The sequence below is a fragment of the Lepisosteus oculatus genome, chromosome 3 (genome assembly GCF_040954835.1).
Source record: "Lepisosteus oculatus isolate fLepOcu1 chromosome 3, fLepOcu1.hap2, whole genome shotgun sequence".
In the NCBI taxonomy this organism is placed as follows: domain Eukaryota; kingdom Metazoa; phylum Chordata; class Actinopteri; order Semionotiformes; family Lepisosteidae; genus Lepisosteus; species Lepisosteus oculatus.
The window spans coordinates 6,470,467-6,481,188 of NC_090698.1; the positions used below are offsets into that span (position 1 = coordinate 6,470,467).

The 10,722-nt window shown below is 53.0% G+C and overlaps 1 protein-coding gene across 2 annotated transcripts; it reads left to right on the top strand.

The window, feature by feature from the left end:
• The first annotated feature begins 983 nt into the window (after positions 1-983).
• On the top strand, positions 984-9,316 carry LOC102682827 (proteasome subunit alpha type-6-like). 2 transcript variants are annotated; one of them, XM_069186484.1, is made up of 7 exons: positions 1,022-1,328; positions 3,751-3,845; positions 4,224-4,305; positions 4,965-5,120; positions 7,540-7,718; positions 8,616-8,710; positions 9,024-9,316. In XM_069186484.1, the coding sequence occupies exons 1-7, from the start codon at positions 1,253-1,255 to the stop codon at positions 9,079-9,081; spliced, it is 741 nt and encodes a 246-aa protein (XP_069042585.1). In that variant the 5' UTR covers positions 1,022-1,252; the 3' UTR covers positions 9,082-9,316. The 2 variants fall into 2 exon arrangements, with proteins under 2 accessions (XP_069042588.1, XP_069042585.1); XM_069186487.1 differs by lacking the exon at positions 8,616-8,710 and having other exon boundaries at positions 984-1,328.
• Positions 9,317-10,722: the final 1,406 nt, after the last annotated feature.

The window sequence follows — 10,722 nt, forward strand, 5'->3', positions numbered from 1 at the left end:
CAGTTCAGAGATGGGGATTATTAGGAGGCCATGACTGGTAAAGTCCAGGGGGAAATTTGGCCAGGACACTGGGGTAACACCCCTACTCTTTTCGAGAAACGCCCTGGGGTTTTTAATGACCACAGAGAGTCAGGACCTCGGTTTCACGTCTCATTCAAATGACGACGCCTTTTTACAGTATAGTGTCCCCATCACTATACTGGGGCATTAGGATCCACAGAACAGAGGGTGAGCGTCCCCTACTGGTCCCACTAACACCTCTTAATAATAATAATAATAATAATAATAATAATAATAATAATAATAATAATAATAATAATTGCTTACACTTATATGGTGCTTTTCTGGACACTCCACACAAAGTGCTTTACAGGTAATGGGGATCCCCTCCACCACCAGCCCTACCTGGATGATGTGACAGCAGCCATAGTGCACCAGTAGGCTCACCACACACCAGCTCTCAGTGGGAGGAGAGCAGAGTGATGAAGCCAGTTCAGAGATGGGGATTATTAGGAGGCCATGACTGGTAAAGTCCAGGGGGAAATTTGGCCAGGACACCGGGGTTACATCCCTACTCTTTTCGAGAAACGCCCTGGGGTTTTTAATGACCACAGAGAATCAGGACCTCGGTTTAACGTCTCATCTGAAGGACAGAGCCATTTTTACAGTACAGTGTCCCCATCACTGTACTGGGGCATTAGGACCCCCACAGACCGCAGGGTGAGCGCCCCCTACTGGTCCCACTAACACCTCTTCCAGCAGCAGCAACACCTACAGCAGCAAGTGTAATAACTCAGTCCGCGCTTTGATCAAGAAACAAACATGATCAACCGCATCCGGCTAAAGTACTTAGCACGATGTCCACACGAATTTGCGGACTGTGCGGACTGGGCAAACGTGGCGTTGCGGGCTGTGGCTGCAGCGGCAGTACAGTTAGGAACCGTGGAGAGCGGCCGCGGTAGTGCCGATGCCGCCGGTGAGCAAAGTGCAGGAGAAAGACACCCCGAAGGAGGTGTGAGACGCGTGTGAACCGCCCGAGAGTCTCCACCCGCGCAGCAGGCAGGCCGTGGGCAACCGGCAGCAGAGGGCCGGCGGAGAGCGAAAGAGAAAGCGAAAGAGCAGCGGTTCGGGAAGTGTGTCTGTCTGCTGCATCACCCTGCGCCTCACTCGGGCCTCGCCGCCTCGCCCAGAAGAGCAGCCGCCCGCCCGCAGCCCCCCGGTTTGCCGACACGCTCCTCGCTCCAGGGCCGCCATGTCCCGGGGCTCCAGCGCGGGGTTCGACCGCCACATCACCATCTTCTCCCCCGAGGGCCGCCTCTACCAAGTCGGTGAGCGACCGAGTCGCTCTTTCTGCCGAGCGCTGGCGGGAAAACGAGGGGGGGGGGAGGTGTAAAGACATTATAACGCTCGTGTGTTTGTCCCGCGAGGGCCATTACTGATTTCACGCGGCCCGCTGGAGGGAGCCACTCTCCCGGTAGCGAAGCCCGGGCCCCCCGGTCCGGTGCGGGTGACCTGTTACTTCTCGCCCCGCTCTCACCGCTCTCACCGAGCGGGCGAGCCGGTCGCTGCCGGAGCGCCGTTGGCCTGGTAACTAACTCACAAACCCCGGGGCGGCGGGGCCGAGCCCGCTCCCTGCGGGCTGTCGACCTCGCCACACCGTGCCGGTCCGGCCGCCCGCTGTCCGTGCGAGCAGGCGGGGTTACGGCGAGCTCAACCGACTGGGCTCCCGCTGCGACGCCCCGACTTGGCACTTTTCGTCACAGACGGGCACACCGTGACCCCTTTCGTCTGAAAATGCCGCCCCCCTGCTCGGCGCTGTGCGCGGTCCCTGCCGGCGGCCTGCGCTCTGAGCTCTGGGCGCTGAGTTAACATTCACGGCGAAAAGGCCAACCCAGCCGCAGAGACGCCGAGAGACCCGAGCGCCTTGGCGTCTCGAAATGTTTTCTCCTTTTCAGCCCAAATCGAAGCAGTCGAACTGCAAACGCAAGATGCCCGCCCCCAAAACGTTGTTTATCTAAGAAATTGTTTTTGAAGTGCCGAATATGAACTGAAAGAACGATCAGGTTAGGTTTTCGTCCAGGTAATAACGCAAGGCGTTTTATAGGAGCTCTCCGAAAACCTCCCAGATTCAAGACAGCGCTGCTCTGCGATCACGCCTTATCCCGACCCGCTGGCCAGACAGCCCGGAGACCTGGGATGGGGGCCTGTGTGATCTGGGGTGTAAAGGCGGGAGGACGTGACCCCAGTGTCGGGATGCGCCCCGAGTGCTCGGACCCCAGCTCCTGGCAGGACAGGGGCAGAGAGCTGCCGGTGGCCCGACCCGTGACTGGCCTGTGAAGCACGCAGCGCTGTGTCCTTGTGATCTCAAGTCGCAGCTGCGGAAACGAAATAAACGGTGCTGGACGTCTGCGCGCTGCTCATTCTGAGTCGGATTTGCTTATTTATTACGACTCGAGCGCGTTTTAGAAAGAACACAGTGTACAGTGTAGAAGATGCGTTTTACAGCCCAGTCATCCCTCCTCAGACGAACTGCATTCGTTCCTCGACAGCTGCTGGGAGGGTGAAAACGCAGTTCAATTCACTGATCTTCACTTCAATTCACTGATGAACTCCGCAGTTCATCACTTGGTTCAGAGCCGAGACATGTTCCGTCAAACACCGGAATTTCACCTCAATACAGCACAGAGCTGGACCTAAGGATGCAAACTGCAACAGTCCTGGTTAATTGTCCAGTATGCCTAAAGTCATAGACAACAGGAAGGAGAACATCACCACTCCTCATTTACACTACTGACAAGTACATAGACATCACTACCCTGCACTCTAGGCACTTAACACACACACAAACCTTTAATCGGAAATAAGTTCAGATGTAATAACAGTTAAAAGTAAATTCCTCCTCTGAGATGATGCGATAAAAAGTGCTCCAGGCAGTGCTTTAGGGGAGCCCAGCTCCTAAGAGTGAAAATCACCTCGCTCAGTGAAGGAACAGGCAGGACCTACTTCTGGTACAGTATGAGCAGAAACTCCTATGGGCAGGGATTACTGTTCTACTGGAACAGTACAGAGCTGCAGGAAACAGCTGCCTTCTTTGTCAAATTGCATGTTGGTACAACTGGAGACTGTCCCACCGGAGACTGTCCCACCAGAGACAGTCCCACCGGAGTCTGTCCCACCGGAGTCTGTCCCACCAGAGACAGTCCCACTAGAGTCTGTCCCACCAGGGACAGTCCTACTAGAGTCTGTCCCATCGGAGTCTGTCCCACTAGAGTCTATCCCACCTTAGACAGTCCCACCGGAGTCTCTCCCACCTTAGACAGTCCCACCGGAGTCTATCCCACCTTAGACAGTCCCACCGGAGTCTGTCCCACCAGAGACAGTCCCACCAGAGACAGTTTATCCCACTAGAGTCTATCCCACCTTAGACGGTCCCACCAGAGACAGTCCCACTAGAGTCTATCCCACCAGAGACAGTCCCACTAGAGTCTGTCTCACTAGAGTCTGTCCCACCGGAGTCAGTCCCACCAGAGACAGTCCCACCAGAGACAGTCCCAGATAGTGTTTGAATGTACAGGGAGGTTAACAGCAGACAGAAGGAAGAAAAACAGCAGCGTGGCTCCAGGGTCTTGGCCGACACTGGTGTGGTTCACTCGGGCCTTTGCAGCCCCTGTCCTGGTTCTCTGAGGTCTTCGAACCCCTCTCCCGTCTCCGCCCCTCTCCACTGACGCCTGTCCCCCTCCTCTCTCTCAGAGTACGCCTTCAAAGCCATCGCGCAGAGCGGCCTGACGTCGGTGGGCGTGCGAGGGAAGGACTGTGCGGTGGTGGTCACGCAGAAGAAGGTTCCGGTGAGCGAGGGGGGCAGGGGGGCAGGGGGGTGGGGGCGTAGAGACGTGGGGGCCCTCTAGCCCGGCTGTCTTCCTGGGAAGAGGCGGGCGCGGCGGGGAAAGAGCTGGCAGTGAGCGCACACCCGCGAGAGGCTGGCAGCAGGCCCAGAGTGGCGTCAAGCCCTGCCCAGTCAGCTGACAGCTCCTCTTCGCTTGGCCGTCCCTGGGGGGTATAAACAGTGGGACAGGACCAGGCCGGCCCGAAGCCCCTCTGCGTGACGCGGCTGCTGGGCTGATCCTGCTGAGAGGCGTGGCTGGGGGGGGGTCTGGATCTGGGGGCGGTCTCACATGTTGTGGTTGTTGCTCAGTGGGCTGTTCTGCCCTCTCTTCTCTGCACAGGACAAACTGCTGGACGCCACAACTCTGACAAATGTGTTCCCGCTGACCCCCCGCATCGGATGCCTGATGACCGGGCAGGCCGGTGAGAGGCTCTCGTCTCGTGCTCACACCCCCTCGCCGCCCTGCCGTTCTGCAGGCTGTACCATATAACTCTCAGTCTGCACGTCTCGGGCTCTCTCACTGCACACTGCACTCCCCTTGAGCCCCTTTCTCTCTCACTGCCCGACAGCTTTCATCACACTAATCCCACTTTCCTCTCTCTGTCTGAGCCTCTCCGTTCCTCCCTCTCTCACTCTCTCACTCCCTGAATCTCTCTGTTCCTCCCTCTCTCACTCTCTCCCTCTCTGAGCCTCTCCGTTCCTCCCTCTCTCACTCTCTCACTCTCTGAGCCTCTCCATTCCTCCCTCTCTCACTCTCTCACTCTCTGAGCCTCTCCGTTCCTCCCTCTCTCACTCTCTGAGCCCCCCCATTCCTCCCTCTCTCACTCTCTCCCTCTCTGAGCCTCTCCATTCCTCCCTCTCTCACTCTCTCACTCCCTGAGCCTCTCCGTTCCTCCCTCTCTCACTCTCTCACTCTCTGAGCCTCTTGGCTTCTCTCTCACACTCTCTGCACCTGTTTCTCTCTTTCACTATTGGTACTGTATCTGTCTATATCTCAAATCCCAGAAGTACCGTACAGGTGTGACTGTCCTGAAAGGCGTGGCCAACTCTCTGACTCTCAGCCTCTCTTCATACCCCTCAGCGGACAGTCGCTCCCAGGTGCACCGGGCTCGTGTGGAAGCTGCTGAATGGAAATATAAATTTGGTTACGAGATCCCAGCTGACATGCTGTGCCGGCGCATGGCTGACATCTCCCAGGTCTACACACAGAATGCTGAGATGAGACCACTGGGCTGCTGTGAGTCTACAAACGTCTCCATATAATGCACCTTTCCACATTTCCACAGCTTTTCCATAGAGTCAACACTGTCCTCTCTGTACGGGCAACAGAGTCACACTGACCTGTCAGTAGAGTCAACACTGTCCTCTCTGTACGGGCAACAGAGTCACACTGACCTGTCAGTAGAGTCAACACCGTTGTGAACCAAGAGTCACAGTGGCATCATAACATAGCCAATAGTCTTACACGCTTCTTTCTAAGGCCAACACAGGCATCTTAGTCTTTGCAACAGAGAATTGTGCCATATAAAAAGACATAGGGGCTCCAAACACGATTGGAAATGTCTTATTTTGGAATGATGCACAAGGCCCAGCTGGACACACCACTGCTGAGCTGCTGCTTGCATCATGATGTTCTTAATATTATGTGTGCATAATGCCTCAGTTTAGGCAGCCCCTTGTAATATATAAGGGCTCAGGGTAAGAGTATCAGACAGTTATTATAGAGATCTCAGATAGCTGTGTGCATGACACCCCTCTGCTCAGAAGTCTCCAGCTTCCCACTCTGGGAGATCTCCAGTCCAGCAGATTTTATAGGTCACACCAGTAAGTAACCGTTTCCAAGAATCTAGAATAATTTAATTGCGAAAATCCGGGTTATTTGTCAAACAAAGTACTATATAGATATTAAAAAAAAAAACTTGCTTACTTGATCAATAACCAGCTTAGAACAAGACTGCATACAGTACATCAGGGTTCTCATCCTGGGACATGGTGGAGACGCCTTGGTTTAGTTTAGCCCCAGAGTCTGCAGTGATCTAGAGTCAGGGCAGGGACTGCACTCGGGTTAGAATACCTGGGTGCGAAGCAGCCAGTGGCTTTGTATACAGAACAGAGCTGCGAGCCCAGTGGTGCCCCACACACAGATCGCACAGAGGCTCAGACAGGCGCTGCCTACACGCTGAGGCTGCTTATCCCAGCGGGAAGTACTGTACTGCACTGCTCCCTCGCTGTGTTCCTTATGGGCAGCGCTGCCTGTCCCACGACGTTTCACGTTCTCCTGGGGGAGAAATTTCCCCCCAAATTGCTGCGAGGGAATGAACATTTAAATACCGCGGACGTGCACAGGAACTGTCAGTTCAAGTAAGACCGAAGAGGAATAAAATCCTGTTAACGTTCAGCTAGTCGGTTTAAATTGACTTGCTGTCTTAACGAGCAGCTTTTCTTTTATTGCAGTTAATGTTCTTAAGTTGTTCTCACAGATGGTATGAGTTCACGTTTGTCACTGTAACATTCTTTCAGTCTGTATACGCATACATACAAAGGTGCTACGGTGTTACACGGTGTTATTTCGTTATATGAATGGATTGAAAGAGGGAGTTGTTATATTTTAGTCAGGGATGAGTGACAAATAAAATCTGAAGATGTGTCTGAAGGAAATGACGTTAAAATAATGACCTTATCTTGAGAATTAGTGTCGTTTAAAAGGCAACGTTTTCTCCCCCGCTCGCCCGGTCCTGAGCGCTTTGTGCTTGCCCCTTGCGATTCCGAGGGGCGTGGAAACATTTCTAATGTCGGGCCGTGATTGGCCGTGAGGACGCCCGCGCTAATGACGGATTGGAGGATTCTTTATGGGGCGGGCTTTTGTGTCATAGTGGTGTCCTGCGTGCGCGTGTGATTCAGGTGAGGAGCTTAGGAAACAAGACAGATTTGAATGGTGTGTACCTTCTTCCAAGTGTTTTTATGATTATTTCCAAGCGGTCACGCTCTGAAATGTTCCACAGTCTTAAGAACTGACCTTGTATCTCCTATACCTTAACCCACTGAAGCTCAGCAGGTGTGAGCCTGGCCAATACCTAGAGGAGAGACCTCCTAGGAAAAACTAAGGTTGCTGCTGGAAGAGGTGTTAGTGGGACCAGTAGGGGACTCTCACCTTAAGGTCTGTGTTGGTCCTAATGCCCCAATATAGTGACGGGGACACTATACTGTAAAAAAAGCGCCATCCTTCGGATGAGACGTAAAACCGAGGTCCTGACTCTCCATGGTCATTAAAAATCCCAGGGTGTTTCTCGAAAAGGGTAGGAGTGTTAACGTGGCATTCTGGCCAAATTTGCCATTGGCCTTTAACAATCCTAATAATCCCCCTCTCTGAACTGGCTTCATCACTCTGTTCTCCTCCCCACTGAGAGCTGGTGTGGGGGGAGGGCGGTGGCGCACTCACATCATCCAGGTGGGGCTGCACATTGGTGGTGGCAGTGGGATTCCCCATTACCTGTAAAGCACTTTGAATGGGGTGTCCAGATAAGAGCTGTATAAGGGAGTATATATGATTATATCTGACCGGGTGCAAACGCCCAGGTCGTCTGGGCTCTGGTGATGTGGATTCAGAGAGAGTGGCTCAGGGTGGCGGGTGTCATCCCCCTCTCTCCTCCCCCCAGGCATGATGATGATTTCCATGGACCCCCAGCTCGGCCCCATGCTGTACAAGTGCGATCCCGCCGGCTACTACTGCGGCTACCGCGCCACCTGCGCCGGTGCCAAACAGACCGAGGCCAGCAGCTACCTGGAGAAGAAACTGCGCAAGAGGCCCGACCTGCCCTACGACAAGACCGCGGAGGTACCGGACGCCCCGAACACCAGGGAGCTCCACAGCACACCAGCACAGCTAGCAACAGCATTCACGAAGCAGAGACGGCACAACACCAGACACTAAACCGAGCAGGCACAAACACTGCAGGTTGCGGTATATCAGAACTGAGCCTGACGCAGGGCCTTATGAGGATGCTCAGACCATGGGGTGTTAATGTCTTGTAAAAACAGAGAATAATAATAATATAATAAACTTTATTTTATAAAGTGCCTTTAAAGGTGGCTTCTCAAAGCGCTTTACAGGATGACAATAACAATAAATAAGAAGACTACAACAATAAATAAGATAAGACACAATTACAATTACAATGATACAACAATAACAATAGAGGAGACCGTGGAAGGTGGTGAAGAATGGAACCAGTCAAGTAAAGGCTTTTCTGAAGAAGAGGGTTTTGAGTCTGTATTTGAAGGAGTTTAGAGAAGGTGACTCTCTGATATCCTTGGGCAAAGAGTTCCAGAGCTTGGGGGCATAGCAGGAGAAGGCCCTGTCACCCATTCAATGTAGACGGGCTTGGAGGACAGTAAGGAGGGCAGAATTAGAAGAGCGGAGGTTGCGAGGTGGGGAGTAGGGCGATAAAAGTTCAGACAGGTATTGAGGTGCCAAGCAGTGTGTGTGTGTGTGTGTGTGTGTGTCCGGATGAGTGCAGTGGGACAGTATGTGTATGAGTGTGGATGAGTGCAGTGGGACAGTGTGTCTGTGTGTGTGTGTGTGTGATGAGTGCAGTGGGACTGTATGTATGTGCGGATGAGTGCAGTGGGACAGTGTGTGTGTGGACGAGTCCAGTGTGCGTTTCATGTGTGTGCTGGAATGTAAAATCACAATGAGACAGTGTGCATCAGCGTGTATCCTGTCTGTCCTCAGCTGGCGATCACCTGCCTGTCCTCCGTCCTCTCTCTTGACTTCAAGCCCAGTGAGATCGAGGTGGGAGTGGTCACCAAAGACAACCCTAAATTCAGGTAGAGAAGATCCCAGCTCTGTCCCACTGCTTCTTTCTGACTGTGGCTGTGTCAGTGTGCCTCACTGCCTCTGTATCTTGATATCTTTCAGCACGTCTGTGTGTGACGCTGTCTCTGAGACTTTCTCAGTGTCTCTCAGTCTCTCAGTACGTGACAGTATGTCAACAAGGTTGAGCCGTGCACTGTGCCCTGTCTCATCACGCACCCTTTTCTCACTCCTCCCCCCTGCGGCTAGTTTATAGATGTAAAAAACGGATGTGGGAAGAAGTCCCTAAATGAAGGATGAAAACTAACCCTGTGCCCTCCCCCACAGGACGCTGAGTGAAGAGGAGATCGACGCACACCTGGTGGCCATCGCTGAACGAGAATAGAGACACCACCGCACACACATACTGACTGAGTCAGGGGCTTACAGTGTGACACACACTGACACATACACAACTCTGCCAGACACACTGGCCAACACCCACGGACACTGACACACACGCAGATAACACAAAGAAAAAACGCTTCACAAACAGCACATGTCACTGCAGATCTACGAGTGTGTGTGTGTGTGTAGTGCGTATATATTTTTATTACTTTGTAATAAACTTGGAAGACCAACTGCTCTCTCTCCATCAGTCAGGGTGCTGCTTCGTCATGGGTGTGGAACTTTGATTTGGTTCCGTTACTGCTCCTGTCTGGCTTCTACCGCGGAAACCTCATCCCGAAAAATGAAAACCGCACCGTCTTGAGCAAGCAGGTGTACAGACTGCTTTACTACCCTTTTCTGATACACATTTCCATTACAAACTAGGGGTCACACATACGGTTAAACAAACGTTTTGCTTGTGAAACTTACATTTCAAGGCCAGCAGCCAGCAGCTGTGAGCCTGGTCAGGACCTGGAGGGGAGACTCCTGGGAAAGCAGAGGTTGCTGCTGGAAGAGGTGTTAGTGGGGCCAGCAGGGGGCGCTCACCCTGCGGTCTGTGTGTGTCCTAATGCCCCAGTTTAGTGATGAGGACATTATACTGTAAAAAAGGTGCCGTCCTTCGGAAGAACATTAAAAATCCCAGGGTGTTTCTCGAAAAGAGTAGGGATGTAACCCCGGGGTCCTGGCCAAATTTCCTCCTGGCCTTTACCAATCATGGCCTCCTAATAATCCCCATCTCTGAACTGGCTTCATCACTCTGCTCTCCTCCCACTGAGAGCTGGTGTGTGGGGAGAGTACTGGTGCACTATGGCTGCCGTCACATCATCCAGGTGGGGGTACACACTGGTGGTGGTGGAGGGGATCCCCATTACCTCTAAAGAGCTTTGAGCGGAGTATCCAGAAAAGAGCTATAGAAGTGTAAGCAATTATTATTATTACATTTCCTGAAGTGGGTAAAGGCAGACCAGCCAATGTATTAGGAACGCCCAGTCCAGCCCACAGTGTCGGGAAGGGACAGTTAAATCTCGGAGACCACAGCCAACCACAGACCCCACGGGGGAGAAGGAAAAGGATGGGGCTGGGTGGCAGGCGTTCAAGAATCACACCCACATCTCCTCCCAGCCGCTCCTGCTGCACAGAGGCCCCAGCATGCTTTTCAGGGAGCGGTCCTAATATTTTGGCCAGTGGGGGGGGGTGAATTTCATTTCACGGATTGTGATTCTTTAGGTTTTCTATGTGTCCCATGTGGGAAATCATTAACATCTCTAGTGCGACATTTGTTTTGTATCAAATCTCACACATTCTGCTGTGCTGGACCCAGTGTTACCACACAGACCCGTCGCGCGAACACTGTCCGAGGGGCGAGAGGGGATTTCAGCTCCAGGTCCGGGAGAGCCACAGGGCCGGGGTTTCTAACTTACAGTCCTCGCTGAGCGAGCCAGAAGGCCTAGAGGCCGTGGCAATAAGGGAACAGCGGATTCGGATCAAGTTAACGAGCCTCCGGGGCGGAATGGGAACCTCCAGGACCAGGACCGGGCCGTGTCTGTGAAGTCAACATCAGTTTAAAACACATACAGCACAGCCGGAGTTTCAGACT

Bases quoted from the DNA above. Each gene is read 5' to 3' on its own strand.
- LOC102682827 (XM_069186484.1), top strand. From the start codon at position 1,253: ATGTCCCGGGGCTCCAGCGCGGGGTTCGACCGCCACATCACCATCTTC. The intron at 1,329-3,750 runs GTGAGCGACCGA...CCTCTCTCTCAG, and splicing joins GGGCCGCCTCTACCAAGTCG to AGTACGCCTTCAAAGCCATC. The intron at 5,121-7,539 runs GTGAGTCTACAA...TCCTCCCCCCAG, and splicing joins GATGAGACCACTGGGCTGCT to GCATGATGATGATTTCCATG.